We start from the raw sequence: 25190 nt of genomic DNA, 5'->3' as shown, positions 1-25190 counted from the left end.
GACCCTTCTGGACGTCCGACAGGTCTGAAATTCTACAGAAACTTTGTCCCTAGTGCTCTGAACAAAATCAAATCAAAATCTCAGCTTCCCGCATCAAAGTCTTAGTGATTTATTCAAGGAAACAGGGTCAAAAAGGTTAAATTTAACACTAATCAGTGACCTCTGACCCTTGAATTCATAATAATGTTTTTCAGATCAAAAATAAAATGTCACTCATTGAATTAAAAATTACAATAAATGTGATGTGATGTGGACCAGAAAGATGCTGGTGAAAATTATGAAAAAAAAGAAAAAAAGAAAGAAGGCAAGCCAACTTTTATGCACTTTATTGTTGAATTTTAACAATATAGCACCCTTTTTTTATTCAATGTTGAAAACAAAAAAGATGTTAAGACCTTTTAGTTACTAAGAAAATAATATAAGCTCAATTTGTTTTATTTTTTCATTTGCTGGTAACAGCAAGCTCAACCAATCAGACACGTCGCTGATAAATATGAGGATTATGGGTAATGTAGTGCTTCTCTGTGATATGACATTGGAAACAAAGCGTGTTTTCTTAAAATAAAGTTGATATTACACAGGGCTTTTGGACTCAGCAGAAGCACATAATATTGTTACACAGTCTTCCTTGGATGGTTACAGCGTTATGGCTAATAATCAGATCTTTCTTCAGAATATTGATTAAACAGAGCAGCTTTTTGAACGCGGAAGTGGTCTTCACCTATAGAATCCACAACCCCCCCCCCCTCCTGGTCTGACGCAGCTTCCGACAAGGACGTAATTTATTTATTTATTGATTGATTATTCTGCACCAAACACCATGATCACTAAATAAATAAATAAATAAATAACCGAAAGGACGTCCTTGCCGAAAGCTACGTCAGACACAGCAGCATCAGGTTCAATAAAGATTTAAGGAAAAGTTAAAGAAAAAAAAAAAAAAAAAAAAAAGTTTTCCTCTGCTCACAGCGTCTGTCAGTGCCGCAGCCGGCTCCGCTGGATCACTGCTCTGAGCGTCACATATCGCCGCGAAGGGGACTGCATTGGAATCAACTGAAAGCCGAGCGCGTCAAAACCTGACGAAAAACGGGCACCTAATGAGTCAGGCATGTGACGAGGAGGGACAGTGACCGTTCGTCAGGCTGTTGACGCACTGGGGGTGAGAACGTGTTGCCCTGAACTGAGCACCAAGGGGAGAATATCTGACACAGCACATGGTAGAGTTTTTGGTGGGTACCTTTTTCCTAGGCTGGAGGCACTCTCCTTGTGTCACCTGGTCATAGCGCCCTCTGGCTGCGGCCACCCACTCCTGTCTGTAACCCCTGTTGAGAAACCTGTTAGAGAGGTCTGAGGCCTGTGTTGCATATATACTGTCATCACTACATACCCTACAAATCCTATGAAACTGGCTGATGGGTAAACTTTTGATGAGGGGTTGTGGGTGAAAACTGTCCCCCCTTAACATGGTGTTGCGATCTGTGGGTTTACGAAAGAGTTCTGTGTGTAAATAATTCCCACTCTTTCGAACCAGAACATCCAAAAAACCGATCTTTTCTCTGTCATACTCAAGCGTAAAACGCAGGTGATCATTACATGAGTTCAGATATTGGTGAAAACAATTTAGTTCTTCCACAGTACAATCAGCAATAATAAAGATATCATCAATGAACCTTCGGTATAATAAAATCTTGGACAAAAAAGGGTTTGATGTATTAAAGACATATTGGTTCTCAAAATAACCCATGTACAGGCTGGCATAATTTGGTGCCATCTTGGTGCCCATAGCAGTGCCCTTGGATTGTAAGTAGAAGTCATTGTCAAACCTGAAGTAGTTATTGCTGAGGGCAATATGAGCCAAGTCTAGAATGCATGCTGTGCTGGGTCTTGACCTCTGGGCACACTAAGTGGCCTATAATTGGCTCACCTGAAGCCCATCCAACTAATGGCAGAGGTGTGGTGTCATCAGGCCTTCAGCCTATATGTATATGCCTGCCACTTGTCACACCATTTGCCTGAGGAAGACCACATCGGTCGAAACGTTGTAAGCAAGTAGGCTATCCAATAAATGGGAGCTTAAATCAGTGTGCGGATATTCCCTTTTTTCTTTGCAATTATCCTGACTGTCCGGCACCTGGCCTAAAATAGGCATTGGATGTGTGCACAACCACCCGTTGATTAGATACATCTCAACTGACTGCAGTTTACCAGATATAGCCTAGGTTCAAGGACCCCTGGCTGAAAGCTTTGGAAAATACAGACAAGAGGCCTTTTTTCTTTGGTTTCGAGGTCTTGGTATTGTAGGTCTGATACTGTCTGAGTAGCAGACCTGCATGTAGCCCATCAGAGACTGTTCATGTTATTTGTAATCCCTATGCTTTTCTATGACAACTCTGTAGAAAGCCTCTTATATGCATATGAATTTCATTATTTCATTATTGCAAGGAGATTATTATAGGCTATAAATTGTATTTTCGCACACATGTTGTTGTTGTTTTTTATCCCTGATTTCATGTCAAAAACCATTATTTTAGCATCCTCTTATTTTGGCAACAGGACTCAAAGGGATGGTTTTGGCCAAACTTGTGGACTCCCTTGAGTTTGTAGGCTAATTTTACTAGGTTTGAATAGTTTCTTAAATGTAAGCCTTTCTTCATATTAATTGAATAGGCCTAACCAACCAAATGCGTTACGCCCTCCTACAAGGGTTAAAATGTCATCCAAACTTAATTTTCTTCTGCCAATCAAGATAACCAGTATTCAATAATGAACAACCAGTCTGTGCGTTTTTAATCGTAAGGGGGCATTCAAAAGGTTGGATTTGCTTCTTTTTTTCAACCTTTTTGTTTTGTTGTTAATTAGAATTTAAAAAAACAACAACTTTATTAACACATTTGTGATTGTGTTGTTGCCAGGTTGGGTGTGTTTTGTTCATAGACTGCATTTAAAAAAGCTTTAATCGTGTGAAATAGGAGGATACTGCTTTACAAACCTGGCAACTTGGGCTATGCGCTGGATATAGCAGCCAGCATGGCGGACAGCGAAAGTGATTTGGAAACAGACGGGCTTGAATCAGCCCTGGACATGTTATGTAGTACACACTGCAGCGACGAATCGTCTCTGAAGAGCAAGGACTATTGCTCTGAGTTTTGTCAGGTATGTTGGGCTCCATTTTGTTGAGGAGTCTACCGACTCGGTATCTGTTTATTGCTAACGCTACTAGCTTAGCTGGCTAACATTAGCCTCCAGGCTAGCTTTACAAACACAGTTGTTTAGCTAGCCGAGCCTGTGCCTTTGCCCACCAGAAACACAACAGAGATGGTGAACAGAATATGCTTGTATATAAACCAGATCCCCGGCCAGAAACCCACATGTAGCATCTCTGCTTTTAGAGATCTCTTAGATTTCTTAATGCTTGGCTTTACAGCAAGTTCGTTAAGCTAAGCGAATTAACATAACGAGTTCTTCTACCGACCTGTGTAACTAACATCGCCATTAGTGACATTTTATTGATAAATGAGTGAATAAGTACATAAATTTCATGAGCGGACGGTATGTGGCAGCACATTTACCATAAATACGAAGCGATTTACAGCCATCTTTGTGAAACTTTATTTTTAGCCATTATATACAATGGCGTTACCTACAGTAACGTTAGCAAATTTTGTCTAAAGAGTACATGGCGCACATAATGTAAGTTAAGCCACAAGCCTGAAATCACTGCATGCGCCACTGTCACACCAGTCTGGTTTCAGTCTTCTGTGATTAGTGTTGTTAGAGCATCGTTAGTTAGACTAGTCCTTGTGAAACCTTTTGGAGAGGTCTGCTACCATGGACATGTCAGTCACAAGAGTTATACAGTAACATGATGGACAGTGCAACATGACGAGATGTTTCCCCACAGTATACACAGAGAAGCTCTTCACCATTTGCTAATGAGACTGTATGGCAGCACAAACTGGTTTGTAAGATGAGTCTCTGTGATATTTTGGTAACTGATTTGTGCACAGGGAGTATTACGTTACAGTAAATGACATTTATAGTACCTTAAGATAGTAACTATGTTTTCTTATTTTATGATAAAATTACTTTTGTTAAAGACCAAAAACTGAACTCTCTGATTTGGAAAACTACTCAGACCTAGCTCCATATTGTGGTCAGGTGCATGAAGTCCCAGGACCTAAAATTGTGGGAAGGCACACATCAGGGCAGGTGTTAAACCACCTCTGAAGCTTCAAGCGTTCAGGAGATCTTGGGATCTATCATTATAAAATGTAGGCAAAATAGTGTGTGACCACCAGGAGTGACTTAGGCAATTGAAGTCTAAATACTCTGTCAAGCAAGCAAGGTACAGCTCCCCATCACAGGGGTCAAGGGGGTTCACCTGCAGAAACATGGAGATCAAACACCTGCCTCAGTTCATGCATGCAGTGAGAGTCCACCTTTCAGCATGACAATGTCTCTGGCTACATGTCTCTGATTGATTGTCCTTGGGTGGCCCAGACTTAAACCTGATAGCATCTCTGTAGAGAGGCCTGAAGAGCGACTTTTCTCTCCCATGCTCTTCCAATTCAATCAGACAGATCTTGAGAGGATTTCCTGCTTAAAATGCTTAAATTTAGGTGTGCAAAACTTGTTGAGACTAACTCAGAGACTCCGAGCTTTAGAAGTTTCTTATCAGTCGTAAAACAAGGGTAAAAAATACTTTTGTAAATAAAGAGATTTCAAATGTAAAAAAGACATGTTCTCACCTTTGGGTGGCTCAGCGGTACGGTGGTTAGCGGCCTTGCCTTTCCCCTCCCTCTCCCCTGCATGGGTTCTCTCCAGGTACCCAGGCTTCCTCCTGCAGTCCAGAGACATGCCCAGTAGGTTGACTGGGTGACTATTAATTGCCTGTTAGGCAAGTTATATGAGTGTTTGGCCCCAGCCCCCCTGCAACCCTGCATGGATAAGCAGTATAGACGATGGATGTTTTCACTTTTACATGATGGAATGTAGCGCATCTAACATATGACTGTATAAAAGCTGCACAATTTTAAATCTGTGAAGTGAACTGTGACTTAAAAATTGATCACCAAGTTTTGTTTTTCTATGTTCTGCTTCACAGCTGGTTGAGGAGTACACTGGGCAATGGCAAGTTCCTCTCCCACAACTTAAAGTGCTGCGGACAGCACTCTGCAGTTTCACCAAAGCCACTGCTGCCTTCCCTGATGACTGTCAGCACATCCACTATGTTCTCAGTAGTCTGGCCTTGTAAGTAGTTTACTCAGAAACAAAAGTATTTGTTGAACTGTTTATGCATGGATCACACCGCAATTCTCTTAGGTTTCTTAGATGTAAAATAAAAACAGGTTTGAAAAAGTAGAGAATATGAAAACTATACAAAAACTAAAAATTTGACATCTAAACGACAATAAGTAACTTTGTTTTCTCTCACTGTCTTGCAGGAGCTTTTTTGAACTGATGCTGTTTTTTAGCAAAGAAGAATTTGTGGAAGACCCTTTAAAAGACATCCTTGATTCCTTTCAGGTGACAAAAATTGACCCACTGTCTTTGTCCTCTGTTTTCACATTCACACCACATACTTATATTAGACCCAGCTGCCCCACATGCCATCAATAAACTGTGCTCAGTGTTAAATGGCAGATACCAACACTGAAAACACTACAACATTCAGCCGTATCATTCTATAGACGAATTCGGCGAGCGATTTGTGTACGCCGCCAGATCGTGGCGGTGCCATTGCTGCGGTGACCTGTGTCAGTCATCTATTCATTATGCTGTCATTGTAAATTTGTCTATACACAATGAATCCATACCACTGAATTTTCGCTACTAGTATTATGTTTTAATTTTGACAGTTTAAAATGCCATTATGAACCTAAGTATCCTAATACTCAATGTTGTGATGTTACAGACAGATGTTAGTTTGAAAGGAAAAGTGTGTGTTTTATGCTTTTATGCTGCTCTTTGCAGGAGTGTCACACTCGGCTCCTGAGGCACAGGAATGGTTACCTTCAGCATGTGAAGCAGACCATCAAAGCAGGAGGACCATGGGAGAATCCAGTTCTTCAAGGAATCCTGAAGGAGGCAAACTTGCCACCGAAAGACGGTAGAGTCATGACCACAATTTTTTTTTTTTTTATTGAGTGAGTTATTAGCTGACTTGTTAGAAACACAGAGAGCACTGCATTTACAAGTGGGGCACTTGACTTGTGTCAGCAAACTCGGCTGATTGGATCCATTGTTCTCAGGGAAGAGATGAAAGCACACAGCTCTGTAGCAGCAATGCTGATTAATAGAGAGCTTGACAGGTCATGTTCTAGTCTCACTAATGTCACTCACTAATCCCTAATCACTGTCACACTGTCAGCCAACACTGGTAGAAGGATAAGTTCAGCTATTGTTGTGTTCTATTGATTGGCTTGAATTTCTGAGCTGAATACAGATCTAGTCCATGAACAACACTCCAGCATCAGACTCCCAAGTGGCAGGCTGATGTAGTTCACTGGAAGCTGTGGTTGACTGCACCATTACACAGTTTCAGGATTTTCTTTTTTTCCTGTTGTCCGTTTGTTTTGTTCCACACTAGTTTAATAAACTCCCCAGAGCTCATTGACCCAGTGTCCCTCTTGCAGGTCTCAGAGTACCATTTTTGGTTCAGATCAGAATTTAGGTGTATTTTTACCCACCTAAACTTTTACAAAACTTCCAGCTTGTTTATTTCAGATTGCCAAAACTCACTGGCTTCCAATGACACCAACATCACGCTGTGATTCAAATCACCTCATAGACTTCTATGACCTTACTGCCATATCATCTGTGATTCTCTCCCATGCAGTCGAGGACTACTTGAGCTCAGAGTTGCCGCTATTCTTGGAGCTGCGTGTTCGTTATCTCCAAGCCTGTGAACGAATGAAGGAGGCTATGGCCCTGGCTAAGAGCTGCCTGGAAAATCATGAGACTGGAAAGCATCTGTACTTCCATCAGGCCTACCTCACCTGCCTCTACAAAGCCTCACTGTATGAAAATCTTCAGAAGGAGGTAAGAAGTGACAGAAAGGAATACCAATGTGATTAAAGAAAGGGGGTGTTGTGTACACAATACATAATGAAAATTGTTATAATCTAATTAGAAATTAAATTAATTAAGAAATTAAAATTGTTTCCTCTTTTCTTGGTATCCCACATTAATTAAAATGTATTTGATTTACTTTTTGTGTATTTTTGTTTATGTGTTCTTCCTCAGATGGCAGAGATAGATGGTCGGGATGCCGTGGAGATAATCTGCAACACAGAGAGCGTTGAAAAAGATGAGCTCTTGTTATCACTGTGTAAAGCTTTCCTTACCCAACATCTACACAATGGGGACATGTATTACATTTGGTAAGTATGATCTTCACACTATGTGTATATACTTATTTTATTTCCATAACTTGAGATGTTGACAAGGGTGCTGCATACATTTCTCAAATTAGTCCAGTCCACTTCTGTTTATTGGCTGAAGAATTTAAGATCGGTTGTTGAATGGAAATATAACACAACTAGATATCACTGACTTGTTAACTGCTGCCTTCCTGCAGGGATCTGGTGTTCATCTGGAGTCGGTTGCATCTTCGGGCCCATCCCTCCAGACAAGGCTTCCTGGATGAGTGCCTACAGTTGGCCTCTTCTGCTACCAATGTCAGAGCCATCTTCCCTTTCATCAAACTAGTCACAACAGAGGTGAGATGTGATGTCACGGCAATGGTTTTTTCCATGTTGTCCTTCTCAGGGTAAATGATGAGAAATGATTAGGCACATCTTAAACCTCACATACATGAGGAAGACAAAGGTTTGAACAGAACTTCACTGTTTAAATCAAACATCGGGGGTCGCGGCGGCGGGGAATATCGCTACATTTTTATTTTTTTAAGACGTTAGTTTAGGCGGCAGCTCTTTGATGTTAAGGCGGCCGCCTTAACAGGAAAGCGCTGCGGGAAACCCTGCCTATCCACCGCACACAAAGTGGTCGTTTTAACACTGATTTATTGTTAAAAAGTCAAGCAGCAACGCTTTTCACCCTGTGGGCTTCATCAGGCTTGATGAAGGCTTGATGAAGCCCACAGGGTGAAACGCGTTGCTGCTTGACTTTTTAACAATAAATCGGTGTTAAAGGGATAGTTCATCCAAAATTCAAATTTCACTCATTATCTACTCACCCTCATGTTGACTAAGGGTTGGGAGAAGTTTCAGAGTCCTCCGTGCCTTCTCTGAATTACAGCGGGGCTCCGTGCAGCACTGCATGTCCATATGACGGTGGCGAACAGAGCTCACTTTTCTTCGTCCAAAAAGACACACCAAAAAACATCCAAATACCTCCATAGTGTTCGTCTGTAATGTCCCTCTTGTATTGAAGCCCCAACATGAGAAATTGTTCTGAAAAAAATTAAACAAGTATATGTTTTAAGCTTGTTTGTAGCGGAAGCTCCCAATGTTGCTCTGTCGGAATCTCGTGCGATTTGCAGAGCCATGAACCAGGTGTCAATGCAAATCACACGAGATTTGGACGGACCAGGAAGAGCAGTGCCGGGAGCTTCCGCTACAAACAAGCTTAAAACGAAGAAAAGTGAGCTCTGTTCGCAACCGTCATATGGACATGCAGTGCTGCACGGAGCCCCGCTGTAACTCAGAGAAGGCACGGAGGACTCTGAAACTTCTCCCAGCCCTTAGTCGACATGAGGGTGAGTAGATAACGAGTGGAATTTGAATTTTGGGTGAACTATCCCTTTAAAACGACCACTTTGTGTGCGGTGGAACTCCAGCTGTTCGCGAACCACCAGATAAGAAGAAAAAAAAAAAAGTTGTTGAATGTGTTTTTTTCCATTTTACCACATTCAAATCACAAATATTACAATTTTTCAACAGTTGGGTGGTGAAGGAATCCAGGTCTGCGTGGAGCTTTGTGCCAGGGCCTTGCAACTCTGTGACATGCCGTCAGACTCTGTAACACGGTCGTTGGTCTGCAAGACCATCGCCTTCCTGCTGCCTAAGGACCTAGAGATCTGCCGAGCTTGTGCCCTGCTGGTCTTCTGCCAGGAACGGAGCCTACAGGCTTACAGAACTGTGTGCCTGCTGTACATGCACCCTGACCAGGAGCAGCAGCCCCACAGCAGCCCTGTCCGGACCAATGTTCGCTTCCTTGTTCTGCAGGTCGGAGAGGGGGAAGATGGGAACATCTTGTGCACTATTTGATATATTAGATATACTGTAGCATTTGGGTTTGTGCTTAACATTCTCTCGTTATTGCTTTCCAGATACTTAAGGAGCGCTTGTGCTTTGACCCTGAGTTTTGGAATCTCCTGACCATTAGGACCCACTGCTTGGAGTTGATAAGTGACAAGGTGATGAAGGCTGCTGTTCTAAATGAGATGGAAGAAGAAGAAAAGGAATACAGTGAAGAGATTTTTACAAATATTTGTATAAATGATTCCTGCTCTCAAGGTCTCAGTTTGTGCCAGTGCACCGAAGATGCATCTGTGAACCAATGCCCTCCAGAAGAGAAGATAGTAGATGGAGAGGCAGCAAAGAGTGTTTCTCAATCAAAAAATGTCGTCTTGAAGAAGCGAAAATGGAGAAGACGGCTACGAAGAAAAAAACACTCTGCATCTGATGATGAGGTAGACCCAAATGATGATCCAGAGTTCAAATACAATTTCAAATCCACCTCTTCAGGTAATAAGCCTGTGTACTCACTAAGACGCAATCACACTAGCATTGAAAACTCTGCTTCTGCAAAGCTCCCACTAAACCGCAAGAGAGAGTACTTGTCTAGATGTGTGAAGAGCCAAATTCTGAAAAGAAAAGGTCGGAAGAAGAGATGGCTGCAGGGTCTTCCAAGGCTGGAGCCGGTACAGACAGTTAAGGAGAAGAAGGTCATGGTCATGGTCAAAGTTAAAGGGAAAAAGCGGGGCAGGAAGCCCTTGGCTAGAATGGAACTATCTTACCCCGATAATGAAATACTCCTTACTGAGGATGAATCTGGTTTTGAGGAGAAAAGTGACACAGAAGAGAAAGAGCCGGAAATGCCTCATTTGGAGAATGAACTTGAGCATAAAAGTGAACACAAAGATTATCCACTAGACCAGATGAATGAACTCGAGGCAGAAAATGAACTTGGGGGACCTGCTGACTTGGTCAGTCTTAGCAGTCTTTGTGAACAAACCCAAGAGGAATCTCAAATACCGCTTTGTGCCAAGATTAGTGAAGATCTCCACAGTGAGCCTCAAGCTGCTGTTCTTGCTGTGGAAGGTGATCCTGAGCTGGATGGACCTCCATTAGAGTTACTGGATTGTCCAATAGAACTGTTACACAATTACTCACTTAAATCCAAAAAGGCTGATGGTGAGAAACTGCAACCTGAAGAGTCCTCGGCACCAGATGAACTCAATGGTGATGCAGAAGACGAGCCCCAGCCCACAGAGGAAACAAAAGTCTCAAATGCTGAGGTCAGTTATTTGTCTGTAATGTACATCCCAGGAATTTGATGGTTGGTTTATGTTGGATAATATGATTTTGTCTTTAAGAGTCTTAAATATGTCCACACACATAGTAAGTCGAGTATTTAATAGAAAGTGAAAGTGAAAATTTGTGTTTTTAAAATAATACTAAAACACGAATGCAACCTGTGTATTAGTAAGGACGAGAGAAAGACGAAGCAATTCTAGTGTCATTTATTTATGTGATGGATTTGTTTTTAACTTGTAGCACTTATTCCTGTGGTTGTTGTCTCATTTCTAGGTGAAGGCCAAGAAAACGTGGAAGGACAGAGTGCTCCGTACTCAACAGTATGCCCATTTGTCGTACCACTGCAACTTCTGCCGCAAAGACTATAAAGGCCTAAACGTTATGAGACACGCTCTGTCGCACCTCAAGAGTAGCAAACTAAGATGTATACTCTGTGGTAAACGCTTTAAACAGCTTACCTTTGCCAAAAAGCATGTTCTGGACCACATTGATGAAATGTCCAAGCAAAGACCCCCTGAAAAGCAGCCATGCACCGAGGACACTCCAGCTGCCAACGGGATAGCAGATAATGTGGAAAATCAGAACAGGCCTCAGGATGAAAATCCGACTTCCATTTCTGACGAGGAAACCCCTGAACAGAAACCTGGCAGTAAAATGAAGGTTTCCAGCCTCAAGAGGGAAGACCGAATCATCAGAAACCTCCGCACCCTCATTAAGAAGACATCTGTGCTTCACAAAAAGTGCAAGAACCCGGATGCAAATATTTTCAAGCAGGTCGATTTCAAGGATGATCAGGTGGTCATTCAAGATGGCCTGGTGATTATCAGACATCCATGTGTGGTGGAGAAGGAGGGGGAAGAAGAGGGGAAGGAGAACCCAGTAGGAGAAAACGGTTATGGCGTGGACATCAAATACCACCTATGCCCTTCGGAGTCCTGTGATAGAGTATTCTTGAGGATCAGCACCACACTAACGAAGCATGCCATCAAATGCCACATTAATGAGGAGAAAGTGCTGGAGAAGACTTTTATCTGGGCCAAGCACAAGTGCTCACTCTGCCTCAGGTAAGATGATGACTTACTAACCAAGACTTTATCTTTACATAGAGTGCCGAAGCGGAAGCAGGAAGTAACGGCGCCATGGGTCCTTAATTCAGAAAAACTCTCCATGCAAGTGAACGGGAGTCCAAGTTTTATTTCGTGATCTGATTGAATTGTGCCATGAGAAAAAAAGATGTCCTCTACCTGTTTAAAACATCACGTTTCATGCCGAGAAATCAGCAGTTTATCGTAAAACGGCAATGGAAGAATGTATTTTGTGTGACGACGCTCTACGGACTACAAATCTGGTGTCCCACAAAAAATACGTCACCAACTGACACGGGAAAGGGCGGCATTTGGTGTGTGACGTCACCTACGCGACCTGTAGTCTTTCTGTTTACTGATTCTTCAGAATTTTATTTTACAATAGGTTTACAACAAACTGCTGATTTCTCGGCATGAAATGTGATGTTAATAAATAAAACTTGGACTCCCGTTCACTTGTATGGAGACTTTTTCCGATTTAAAGGGACAACGAGGAGTTTCTATTCGGTTATAAAAAAGTCTCACGTTAATGTGGATGAATCTCCGCTACCCACACTTGTTAATGGGCCCATTTTCGATAAATATATCGTTCTGTCTCTATCGTTATTTTGTTATTATTAGTGGTGGTGGAAATGCTGGTCGAGCCGACCAGCGTTTCCTTTGTGGCGAGTCATGAGAATAACGCCGCCGAATCGCCGTTTATGGTCAGAACTACGGTGGTATGTGAACCTCTTTGAACCTCTGACTTTAATTTTTGATGAATGAAAACATGAGTCCGTCTTGCGCCCGGTCAAAGAAAGGTACGGTGCGCGCGGAGGCTCATAAATGTAGTGTGAAAACGCTTCGCTTTTCCAAAACTCCTCGTTGTCCCTTTAAGGACCCATGGCGCCGTTACTTCCTGCTTCCGCTTCGGCACTCTAACTGATAATTAGTACATGTATCTGAGTATTGATTTCTGGTAAAGCTGAGCATTAATACAGATTCCCAGTTCTACATCAATTATAAATCAATTATCAGCTCTGTGTGGGACAGGTGATAGACAGCGTGGGCGATGATGACACATCAGTAAAGATTCAAGCTGCACCTTTCTCGATGTTTTCGTTGCTTTATACCTGCAGCATCGTGCTGCTAAATGTTCTTTACTACTACAGCTTGTGCTCACTGTGCTTCCCTTCAACAGGCAGATGCAGTTTCTCCAGCAATACAAAGATCACATGAAGCTCCACGATGGCCCTCTTCAATACTTCTGCTACCACCTGGATTGTAACGAACATTTCTTGACGCACCAGGAACTGAAGGATCATGTCAGCACCCACCAACCCTTCAGACCACAGTGTCCTTTCTCAGACTGTGAGAAGCTCTTCTCCAGCCTCCAGGGTCTCTACGACCATGAATGGAGACACTACATCCCAGCACCTCAAAGAGAGGAGCTAGAGGTGGGCCCCAACAGACAGAAAAAGCAAAGCGCTGAAGCTCCGTGGAAGCAGAGAGTGAAGGTGGAGGAATTATGGCTGCAGAATAAAAAGGGGCAGAGCGAAGGTCTCACCCCTGATCAGGTTGAGGCCTCTTACCTTCAACATCACAGCGACATCAAGACTGAGGAGGAGGAATGTGAAGAAAACGTTGCAGACGGTGGTGAAAATCATTCAGAGAAAACAGTCAGTGATGAGCCTCCAGACGTCGCCAAACCCAACATCAACGGATTTGAGGATAAAAATGAGTTGGAAGAGTCAAACTCCTCTTCCCATACTGGTGCTGCCGCAAACACTCCAAGTAAAAAGAGAAAGAAAACACCAGTCGAGTTGGATCCTTTGAATGTCAAAGACGTAGAGGATTTGTCTACTTTGTCTGAGGGAGTCCAGCAGAAACTGGGGGAGCCTCACATCACGGAGCACAAAACCTTCAAACCCGAAGATCCTGCCTACGCGACTTTTGTCAAAGCCCCCTTCATCCGGCCGCCGCCCTCCACCTACCTGGATGAGTCTCTGCTCTCAATGCGTAAGAGGAGGGCCACTGACGAGACCGCCGTGAAGAAGAACATTTACTGGAACAATAAGAAAAAGAAGGAACCGGCTCCAGAGCAGGAGCAGCAGGTGCAAGACGTGGCCCCTGAGCAGAAGACAAGACAGCGCTGTGACAAATGTCTGTCGTCCTTCAGCAGCTTACAAGAATTACAGAAACACCAAGCCCTTAACACCTGCTCTGCACTCTTTGGCTTTGATTCAGACGATGAAAGTAAATGCACTTAATTTACTGATTATGATTCTTAATTCAGAAATATGAATATTTCTGACCCCTCTAAACCACCCTATAATTGTTTTTTGTTCTGTTTTTGTTTTTAGGTTAGTGCATGAAGAGGAGCTGCAGCTGAAATGACCGGTTTTCTGTCACCTGGCTCAGGGCAAGCTGCGGAGAGAAATGAAAACTGGAACTTTTCCTCAATATTTGGATACAGTGCTTATTCAAACTGTGGATAGTACCAGTTCATTAACAAATGCAGGAAGTGTGCCAAAATAGTCAACAGGAGGATTTTATCGATTTGATAAAACTTCTCAAGCAATAATTTTGACATTTGACATGACAAATTTAAAAAAGAATGAAAAAAAAAATGTTTGTGATCAGGTCAGTATTTATTGAACATTACAAGCAACAATGTTATAAAATTATATTTAGTTTTATGAGGATATCTAAAAGTAACTTGGAATAATGTTTGGGAACTGAGGAACCTGAACTGAGAAATAATTTAACACAAATTATGGGCTTGCATTGAAGTTGTTATAACTATTTTCAGTTGCCACCTTACCGTCATGCTTATTCTACAGCAGGTGCAAACAAGTGAAAGTCAGTCTTTAATTTTCCCTGAAAAGGTAGGAGGTGTCAGAGTATGTATGGCTGACTGAAATACCTGTTATTTTTATAAGGTGCTGCTGCATAGTCCGATAAACACTTGCCTACAGAACCGGCTGTCAGTCACTCCACACATTAGATGCAAACTGCTTTTATTGGGTGTGGTCACACCTATGATTTTATAGACTCGGCCTTCCCAGCAATGAAGGATAAAATGCTTTTGGCAGAGTGCATCCTATTGAGAAGGGTATAAGGGGACAGGATATGACATGTCCTTGAAATGCTAATGCAATTATTTGTTCCTCTCTGCTCATCTTTCAGTTAAACTTGGTGAAACTACAAGGTACATGTAATTTTGAAGCCTTTAACATTTAGTTAAATTGAGCCTGAATGATTGCTATGTTTTTCACGACACTTGAATTTTTAACATACCATGGGTTTCATTTTTTGGGCTTCACTCTGCCTTTTTGGAAATACTCAATTAATTTTTTTTGAAGATAAAATTATGGCACAAGTCTCTGGTGACTCAAGGCTGTGGTGTTGGAAATGATCGTGATTCATTGCTACACCTTTATGATTTCATAGTATTACCCTTCTGTCCTTAGAATGAGGACGTTACCTGCAGTGCAACATAATCAGTGTTTTCCACTTGATAAACTATTGTGAAAAATGACAATAACTGATGGAAAGTTGAGCCCAGTGTGTGTTGCTCTCTGTTCAGAATGTATAGTCTTCCAAATTAATCATGTGCTACTGAGCTTTATTTGTAGAGGATGTATAAAACAGGTTTATTAGACAACAGAGAATACGTGACTGTTGTCTTCTCTCCACATCTCTAAACTGTTTCAGTTGATTTTAATTTGGGGTAAATTCTCCAAATCTTTGTTACATACAGTACAGCAAAACTGTAAGAGGAGGCGGTTGCAGCTTAATGCGTTTATGCTGTTGTTTTTTGTAATTGGGCAGGACTTGGCTCTGTCTTGTCTGGGTCGCTAGTCCTCTGGTCATGGTATGGCAACACAAATCACTTGACTCATTAAAGCCATGACCAAAATGTCTAAACCGATGTAAATCTGCCTTCATACTGTCACACTAATTCTCTGTACAGCATTTGAATTATTCACAATTTTATTAGTGCCACGACTAAAACAGTGTTAGACTCTAGGTAAAGAGAAACATTTAAGATCAGTTATACCTGTTTGCTTTCATTTAAATTTCAGTTTTATCATGTCACTGAGTTTAACTCGATGAAATTGTATTTTACCATGTAGAATATGATACATTGGTCCTTTTGTTATGTATATACTTCTGAGATGGTTGATCTGTTTGATAACTTTTTAATGTAATGTTTTTATGCAACTGTGCACTTCAACTTGCTTATTTATATGTACAAATGTTAATAGACTGGATTTGTAAAGGTGATGACCCTTCATCTATTTTTCTTAAAGAAAAGTTGATTTAATTTGTTTGAATAAACAAATTATGAATCTAAAAGTCTATTGTCATGGATGATAGTTTATTATCCTTGTACGGTTTTGAAGCCATATTATATGCAGTGAAATGATGCAAGAAAGCGTAATGACTCAATATATACTTTATTGTAGTAGAGCATTGCATATTTACTTACAGAAACGTATTGCTTTATTAGCCCCAGGAAAGAGGAAAATAGAATGATTATATTAGAATTGCTTGTTTAAAAATGTTTTTTGCATCACATTTTCCTGATATACGAGGTCCTTTTGGGAGAAACAAAAAAAGAAATGCAGGGATAATGTAAACACAACCCTTCTGTTCCACTTCAGTCCACTAAGTTTCTTCCCTTTTTGTTGTAATCCAAGTCATTCAAAAATGCTGAGTTATGTTTAATGACAAAGGTGCATCGTCACTGAGGGCATTTATTCCATGAAAAAGTGTACTGTAGTTGGTTGTTAAGAATCTACTGCACATTTGAGTCTATTTCTGGCTGGATCTGGGAAATGCATTACACCCTGTCACTGCAAACAAATGTAGACACAGTGCAGTGATGGTATCAAACAACTCAAATATTGTTTCCACTTTTTATTTCATTTGACCTGAGATAAGAGAGTCCCACATTATGGGAAGAGAAAGTCCCTTTACTAGAAGTTTTTCCAAGTCTCACACTTCCTTATTAATGTACTTATACTCACCGAATGTGTGGGAAATTACAAAAATGTATCTTAGAAATGTGTAAGGCCAGGAAGAAGGTATAAACCAATGAAGCTAAATGTCAGTGTTATTGAAAATATGGAAAGTGGGCTGTACACTTCCATAGGCCTGTTCAGGTGGAAACTAAACACACCAACAAAACTACAAAGTCTACATTAAATTAAGACTAACAGTGCTACATTTAACTGTATTCATGACTATTGACTTGGGCAATTAAAAATATTTTTTTTCTATTACTGTCCACATGCTGGAATTAGCTGTGCTGAATAAACACAGCACACTATTCTCATATAGACCATTTTCTTTGTGAAAAAGAAAAAGTACAAATAACTCAACAGCATTCAGAGTTTCACATGCAAAGTGTCAGAGTGCATCCCACATGGGTGTCGTTTTGATAAATGTTTGTATAGTTGTATAATATTACATAGTTTTTAATTGAATTATGTGTTTAAAAAACAGAACAGTAGCAATTTCAGATGGAAGACCTGGATCAAAAGGAGGGGTGGACAAAGATGTAGGCTGACATGAGAGGAGGAGAAACAAAATTATATCAGCAGGAATAAAACCTGACCGACATATGCAAAAGTCTGAACACTGCATCCGTCTGTTCGTTGATTAAGGACAGTAGCTATTGTTTGAACCCGGGCTGGATTCTACAAAGGACACAGTCCACATAGTTAGGAATTTCAGATGATAGAGCCTCCCTCAGAGCCTTTGCTACCTCCAACGGTGCTGTGGGTTTGTAGGTTTGAAATGTTTTAATATGGCTTGTCAAGGCAGTGTGTTTGGTTCAGCAAAGTTATCGAGTGCTCTGCTGCGGTAGCTCAAATAAACTGTTGAGCTGAAGTTAGAAGATCACGATCATCTGAGTCCTGAGTTACTGCCATGTTGTTCAAAGACTGGGAAAACGCGGATATCATATTGATGTTGGTGGTTTAGCATTTTCTATGATAATTTAATCTAAAATAATTTGTGATAGATATGCTGTGTAAGGATTTGGCATTTTACATTGTAAACATGGATAAGCAAAGTCAATAACTTGATGTGCATTTTATCTCATTAAATATGCTGCAGCAGTACAAAACATCTTTGTGCAACTTGTTTTCTAAAATAGGCTCTCTGTAGTCATTATGTGAAGCTAATAAGTCTTGAATGAAAAACTTGTGTGTGTATATATAGTATATATGACATACATATATGGGGTATGGCTTATGCTTATGATAAGACCTTATGAGTAGAATAAGCCTATAAGATAAACTTAAGGGTACAGTGCAACAAATACGTCCCTTTCATCACCTGTTTTGCATAAAAAACATTTGCATGAGGTTGGGGATCAGTGGACTGTATATGGCGAACATGCCATCACCGTTCTGGTTTGTAAATAGATTCAGCTTAGGAGAAAGTGGAAAGACGCAAAGAGACATAGTGTGTAGCTGGGCCTGTATGCGGTTGAGTGGTCATGCTCAGTGACTGCTGTTGGAGGTCCAGTCGTAAGGGAGGAAGATGACTTTGGTCTTCCCAGCAGAGAGGACGCCCTGCAGGCTGGTCTTCTTCGGCGACTCACTCATGTGCTCCATCACCCAATTCAGCAGCTTCAAGAGAAGAGAGACAAGAGTGAGGTTTGTTTGAACATTTTTAGTGTGACTGCTTTTTTAACCTGTCTTCTTAATCCATCATGTTTTCATTTGACCTCATTTGGAACTGTTTTTAGTTTACAAAATATTCCAGTTAAAGCTGAACGGCCTTTGACCGTGGAAAATAAGTAGCCATCTTTCTTCATCTGCCATCTTTCCCCACATGTTGGGTTTGGACTCCTGAGAACTTGGAGCAACCCACTTGTGCATCCTGAGGGCACCAGCTGCCAGTGTGGGGAGGACACTCCCACATCTTTGTTCTCTATAATATAAGAGACTGAACTGATTGTTCTCATTTCAAGGCTCTCATTTTGAGGGGACCATTGATCTCTGTAAAAGTAATGAGACCATTTGCAAATGTTATAGTTGTTTAAAACCCAAAAGCAGGCCTTTGTGATTTCCACAACACCAACAGTTGTGTTGACAGTTGCTCAGTAAACATGCTATAGTATACAACCACTAGAGGAAAAAATAGACATCATTGCACATACCTTCTCGTCTGTGCCTCCAAAATCAGCTTTGTACCATTTAAATATCTGGCTCAGTCGCACTTCTTTTTTTCCAGAATCCACCATACAGCCATCGTCATTCTCCAGGAAGGCTTCAGCTGCGGTGCGGAGCTGGCTGTCAATGTCCTGATAGGGTTGAATAGATCACACTCAATTTCAGACCATTTACTCTCTTAGAATTAACAGTTACAATGAGTACAAACCACTGCCCAGTGCCCAGTCTATATTACCATTACTTAAGATTATTTATTTATTTTATAAATAAACCCTTGTATTTTTTTAATACAAAACAGAAATAAAATACAAAACAGAAATCAACTCACTTGTGGGCTGTATGTTTTAATGGGTGGGCAGCCTTTTGCACCACAGTTCAATGCGAAGTGAATGAGGGGCTCAGCATCTGGGAGAGCCACCTGGTGGACAAGAAGAGAAGTGTCATTAAGTTACTCTTAATGACACTGAATGAAATGTTGAGGTGTAATTCGACAGAAAGTCTGAATACTCTGAGCCGTGGGTCTGTTTTGGAGAAGGGCTTTCGAAGCTGAGCGACGCCTTTTCTGTTCCCTCTTAGAATGCCGTTCTCTATGTCCTGTAATGTGAACACTTCTCCTCCAATCAGGTAGCTCACGTAGTTGAAGAACTAAAAAAAACAAAAGGTTTTGATGAGATGGAATCATTTCCTGTAAATTGAATCAATTATTTTGAAGAATATCTTGAAATGGTAACACTCACATACACACACATTTTTTGAATATATAGAGTAATATATGCTGTCATCTATATCAATGATAAGGCAAATTGTTTTTCTTGCTTTTCTTTTACATTTGCACATATATGAGGGATGAGTGGAGCTGTGTGACCCTACTCTGTATCTTGACCACATGTTGGTGGGGGGCCCGAGACGCAAGTACCCATGGATGACCAAGGCGTTGTAGATGTTGATGAAGAAGGCCAGCTTCTCTTCCCGGCTCAGAGAAAGCAGCTCCAGCCTCTGCAGCTGGATGGCTAAGTCACAGTAACGCTCAAACGCAGGGTTCGATGACATGCCTTTGTAGTCCACAGACTGTGGGAGTGAGGAGAACATATTATTCACACACCCATTTGTTTTCCAAATATACAGGAGTAAAATAACCCTAACCACATAAACACCTGTGCCATTGTTTTAGATGTACAATGTAAAGCCATGTCAATCTCAAGGTCATAAATGCAAACAATGTGAAAACATACTAAAAAAAAGTCATCACACAGTCACAGTCATTTTGTTGGTGCACATGAAACTTCACTGGAACAAAGTACCTGTCCTGTGCATCAGTACATGCTACAAAACGGACTTGTGTACAGATGAAAAACACAGTGAGTAATGAGGACATTACCTTGCCATCAGCAGAGAGATGCTCAGAGAACAATTTTAGAATCATCTCTCGTAAAAGCAAAGAGAGCTCAGCCGCTGAGAGAGGAAGAGAGAGAGGGACAAAGATGGTTAATGTTTCATATGCTCGATGGCTTATGATGCTGTAACAAACCAAAACCATGATTTTAATGGGAACTGCAACAAGGCTCAAGCTAACCTTGAAATAGCACAATCAATATCATCATTATTAGTAAACTTTACCTGTGAGAAAGAAATGAGCTTAAATTCAAGTGCAATACAGCCAAGCATCACGACAACACTAACAAACTTAGAAAAAGCAGTGATTTTAAAGAGAGGAGCTTGTTAATTAGCCTCTGGAGAGGAGCAAGGTCAGTTAATACAACAATACAAAGCCAGGCAATGTTCCTCAGCACCCACCACCACCACTGCAGAAGGAAAGACTTTGAGAACAAATTAAAAGCTAGATATATCATAATTCTAAACTTAAGATAACTCTTATATAACCTTATTATGTAAACAAATTCATTTGACAATTATAAAAAAATAAATAAACATAGGGGAACAACATTGAGATAGTGGGAAACAAACTTTTGAAAATGCTGCTTGCAAAAGGGTACCAAAGGGACTACAAGTTTTTGAGTTGAAAATACTACTAGCACTAAAACCACCATCACCATCACCACCACCACCAGCCACCATAAATTTCTCTGCCATAATACACAAACCCAAGCAAACCCAAAAGCCAGCAGCCAAGAACATGGACAGGTGTTAAAGAGCAGGAAGCTACTGAGTTGTGTGCTCAAAGCCTGGTCCAGTCCAGACCTACCCTGGATGGGTGTGCAAGTTGCAGTCTGTCCTGCGTTGAGGGCTGAGTGAGGGTCATCCTCCAGCAGCCTGTACAGTGTCTCCATGGCGTCTTTCCCTTCTCCAAAACTGCCATCCTGCTGCCCATTGCCACGCACACTCACCATGTACTTCTTCTGCAACAATACCTGGCCAGTGTTACAGGCCTCGGCCCTGGCTAGCACACACATGGCCACAGTCAGTGCTGTACAGATCACACTCTGCTTTGAATAAATCGGGACATTCTGAGATCTTTCGATAAGTTTCCAGTTTGTTCAAATGATAAGGACAAAAAACTACCACAACAGAGAGAGAGCCTGATTTACTGCAGCCTTACTTACCCATGCCCTTCTCTTTCTGCAGCCAGTCAACCAGCTGATTGGCTGAGAAGCTCTTTTGGTATAAAGTCAGCCCCCTCCTTTGACAGCCAATCACACTGCCATGTTTGAGGTCCTCTACCAGGCCGGCCCACTCATCTCTCTCACACTGAAACTCTTATGAGGGAAGGAATATGCCAAAACCGCACATTTACAGACAGAAATACACATGTTCATAGCCACATGAATGAAAGAATATGCAACTATATAGTCCAGTGTATCGGGTGAGTGAGAAAGGATCAGGTAATAGCTGCCTGATTTACACCTGTCTTTCAGGATAAATGAAAACAAGTTGTGCTTTTTGAGAGAAACATAATTTTTCAGTACATAGTTCCTCCATTTGATGACATGTAGGTCACAGATGCTGCAATCTTTGTGGATAAACTGTAAAATGTGTCACATTGTTTTGCATTTTACACCATAGGACAAATAATGTTACAAATCTCCATGTTCTCCAGACTAGGAACATATTTTCTACAACAAAAATCCCATCATTATCATCATCATCATCATTTTTTCTTCAGTCAAAATAAACTGCAAAAACCAGAATTTGATCTAAACTTGCAAAATCTGACAAATAAATTGCAATACGTTCTTAGTTGTACATGAAACAGACTCCATGTAAAATCAATCAATCTGCATCAACTGAAGCTCGCTTCGATTAGACTGCATGGCCTGAAAACTTTAGAAGCTTTAACCTAGCAATATCTTTTGTGACAGGATACATACCTATTTATAGGCACCACGCCTCAATACCAAAAGATATCTGCTACTCTGCTACTCTGCTACCAATTCTCGTTGTTACTTGTTACACTAACTGTGGCAGTAGAAACTGAAACTACATGTTGGTGGAACCACTCCACACCTGCAGCACCTTACTATTTGATCTTTATTTCCCAACCGTTCTGATGGTGTTGCCAATACCACAAGTATCAAGTTCCCCATATCAACTCTCTGTGGCTTTAGCAATAGATGAGATAAACACACAACGCACGCACACACACACCCTGCTATTACCTAAACATACACATTTGCCAACACTATTTCACAAGCACTCATAGCTCTTACAGAGATGACTGGGAAAAACCAGTTCTCCTAACTCTGGTTCACTCTTATTGTTTAATGTCAAAAGAGCAGTGCATTTTACTATTTAACTATGGGCTACACCAGTTCCATAGCACACAAAACCACTCTGAAACGTATTTACTGTACATTATTGACATTTTGAAAAGTAGGATCAAGTCTTTCTCTATAGCAAATCCCTCACCAGGAACATAACTAACTGTCTGCTGTAACATGTGGATGCAGCACCTAATCTGCATAATGAATCCCTCACCTCCATCGGTGTCCCCAGCCGTGTCCTCTGACTGGTTCTCCTCCGGTAGCGGCGGAGCATCTGCTGGAAGGGGCTGCTCCTTGACCAGATTCACCAGCCTTTGAAGCTCCTCGGGAGCCTGACGAAGTAAAACAGATCAACACATACACACAAGTTCAAATAAACTTTTGAATAATGGTAGATAGACTTTGAAATTGCAGAGTTAAGTTAAGCGGGGGTTTTCTCCTCCTCCTTACCAGTTTCTGCAGGTCATCATTGCCCCCAACATGAATGTTGTTAAAGAAGATCTGAGGGACTGAGCTTCGTCCCGTCAGCTCCTTCACCCTGGCTCTCAGCTCTGGATGCTTACCCACATCCACATCACACACTGGTATCTCCAAACGCCCAAGGGTGGCCTTAGCCTGCACACAGTGTGGGCATCCCTGGATGGAGTACACCGTCACCCGACCCAGAGCATTGCTCACAAACTCCTCCATCTGTAGCAGAAATGGTAAGACAAGAGAGACAAGAGAGCCAAGAGTTCTAAGCGTTAGTTGTCTGGAGGAAATTGGCTGAACTCCATGTGGTTGTTCTTTTTTTTTCTTTTAGATTAGACTAATTTATGTAAAAACAACCAATAGCTGTCCTCCATGCGTTAGCTTTTTTGTGGTATTGGCAACACCATCAGAAAGGTTGGGAAATAAAGATCAAATAGTAAGGTGCTGCTGGTCTGGAGTGGTTCCAGCAACATGTAGTTTCAGATTTTACTGCCACAGTTAGTGTAACAACGAGAGTTGGTAGCAGAGTAGCAATTTTGGTTGATTAGATCTTCTCTTCGAAGGGAGATTTGGAGGTTCAAATAGCTGAGGCTGAAAATCTGAGATTTATCTTAAACATGCCAAAGCATTAATTTCTGGTATCTTCACACAAACTGTATGAAAAATGCTTTCACACAATAAAATATGGAGGGAAGAGTCATGTTTTGTCCTCAGCTTTCTGTATTTATATAATGGATTTTTCAATATTTGTTTAGTGTGATATTCTGCTGCCCAATCCATGGCTTCATACCACTCTTAAAGTCAATTTCTACCATCTGTAAAATTGAATGGAAGGAGTTTATAATCTCTTTGTTCTGCCTGACTGAGTAAATGGATGGGGTAATTTCCTCTTCCTCAACGTTTCCTTGTATTGAAAGCCACCTACTGTGTGTTTCATGTTATCATGTGATCTTCTTGATGCATTGGCCAATAAAACGGTTTGTCATTCACTCTGACACAACTCTGGCAAAAAGCCAGTCAATATAGTCTTAAAATGCTGGATGATTCCTTTCCTTATAATAAGGTCAGTAAGCAAAAGTGGGTCAAGGGCAAAGGATTTCTTTTCCTTGTTCCTGGCTTTGAATGAATAACTTTTTCCCCTTATTTTGCTGAAGTTATATGGTTAAATAATACAGACACAGCTAAACAAGTTTAGCTCCCATACATTACCACATTCACCTAAGTCTACAGGTTGGTTATATTTATAGAATGATGTAAACAATGATTCATTTGTTCAGATTTTTACATTTTAAATCTCGCTACTTTTTAAAATAAGATGGGAAAAACTTCGTGTTAGTAACCCCGATTTATGGAATAGCGTATATTGTTTTAAAATAAGTCTTTAGTATAATTTACAGGAAGTTATAAACGCTCAATAACAGAGCGGCTGTATTAAATTCCCCATGATTAACATTTAGTTCCCAACGGAGCCGCATTTGACAATAAAACCAACAAACTATCAACAATAATTACATTATTACACGACTCGTGGACTTTAATACGTCCCTATATCGTTTTAACCGTGCGCTACCGACACTAAATGGTAGAGCAGTGTTTGCTAATGTGAATAACGTTAGGATTTGCACATCACAACAACAACATTAACGCTACAATATCTTTAAGCGGTTTACTCACCTGCTTGAAACGGTAGGACCGTATTAAGTAGCACAGCTAATCCTCTTAGTCCTGTTAATTAAAACATACTAATCAATAAATGATTCTGCTGTCCGCTAAAAGGTCACTTGTGCTGGTGGTACGGTATATTATTCAGCGGCTCTTCTGACAGTACATCACCACTGCGCAGGCTAACCCCTAATAGCTGCTACATGGTCGCTGGCTGCTGCTGCTTGAGCTAGCTATATTGTCTTGATGCGTTCAGGTGCTCCTCGTAAACGTAATACTCTAGCTCTGTGGACTATGAATCATAACGCCCATCGTATGTTTGGCTTGTTGGCAGATTCCCACACCTATAAACTCTAATAAAAGCATTGTTTAACTGTAGAGCATTTACCTGAAATCAAAAAACAGGGGATGTCGCACACTAACTCTCCTTGTCTTCACGAATTGGATCCGCTGCAGAGCCTCTGCCCCAGACCCAGACGGGCCTGGACCTCTGCCACATGCGTAGATAGTTTAGCCCTAATCGTGTTGGTATGTTGTTAAACTAAGGCACGTGTCTTTCATTGTGGCGATTGCCATGTG

The 25190-nt window shown here is 41.1% G+C and overlaps 2 protein-coding genes across 2 annotated transcripts; one reads left to right on the top strand and one right to left on the bottom strand.

Moving 5' to 3' along the window:
* Positions 1 to 2991: 2991 nt before the first annotated feature.
* Positions 2992 to 15811, top strand: znf654 (zinc finger protein 654). The gene is made up of 12 exons (XM_083996530.1): positions 2992 to 3153; positions 5105 to 5250; positions 5445 to 5526; positions 5974 to 6109; positions 6839 to 7041; positions 7246 to 7382; positions 7580 to 7721; positions 8904 to 9188; positions 9293 to 10483; positions 10776 to 11566; positions 12768 to 13822; positions 13930 to 15811. The coding sequence occupies exons 1-12, from the start codon at positions 3028 to 3030 to the stop codon at positions 13932 to 13934; spliced, it is 4299 nt and encodes a 1432-aa protein (XP_083852656.1). The 5' UTR covers positions 2992 to 3027; the 3' UTR covers positions 13935 to 15811.
* Positions 15812 to 16013: 202 nt separating this feature from the next.
* On the bottom strand, positions 16014 to 24838 carry LOC311004842 (uncharacterized protein). The gene is made up of 11 exons (XM_083997022.1): positions 24624 to 24838; positions 22929 to 23168; positions 22693 to 22810; positions 21321 to 21473; positions 20963 to 21157; positions 20138 to 20211; positions 19630 to 19827; positions 19267 to 19404; positions 19088 to 19177; positions 18747 to 18890; positions 16014 to 18213 (listed from the first exon to the last, which is right to left on the bottom strand). Exons 2-11 carry the CDS (start codon positions 23166 to 23168, stop codon positions 18085 to 18087), a joined length of 1479 nt encoding a protein of 492 aa, XP_083853148.1. The 5' UTR covers positions 24624 to 24838; the 3' UTR covers positions 16014 to 18084.
* Between the last annotated feature and the right edge of the window lie 352 nt (positions 24839 to 25190).

This window comes from Trachurus trachurus, assembly GCF_905171665.1.
Source record: "Trachurus trachurus genome assembly, chromosome: 21".
Taxonomy (NCBI): Eukaryota; Metazoa; Chordata; class Actinopteri; order Carangiformes; family Carangidae; genus Trachurus; species Trachurus trachurus.
The sequence above is the reverse complement of the archived record's forward strand: the minus strand, read 5'-3'. Positions and strand labels throughout refer to the sequence as shown.

Bases quoted from the DNA above. Each gene is read 5' to 3' on its own strand.
- LOC311004842 (XM_083997022.1), bottom strand. From the start codon at position 23,168: ATGGAGGAGTTTGTGAGCAATGCTCTGGGTCGGGTGACGGTGTACTCC. The intron at 20,212-20,962 runs GTAGGTCTGGAC...TTCCTCTCTCAG, and splicing joins AACTTGCACACCCATCCAGG to CGGCTGAGCTCTCTTTGCTT. The intron at 18,214-18,746 runs GTATGTGCAATG...CTTCTCTTGAAG, and splicing joins TTGGAGGCACAGACGAGAAG to CTGCTGAATTGGGTGATGGA.
- znf654 (XM_083996530.1), top strand. From the start codon at position 3,028: ATGGCGGACAGCGAAAGTGATTTGGAAACAGACGGGCTTGAATCAGCC. The intron at 7,042-7,245 runs GTAAGAAGTGAC...GTTCTTCCTCAG, and splicing joins ATGAAAATCTTCAGAAGGAG to ATGGCAGAGATAGATGGTCG. The intron at 7,383-7,579 runs GTAAGTATGATC...GCCTTCCTGCAG, and splicing joins GGGGACATGTATTACATTTG to GGATCTGGTGTTCATCTGGA.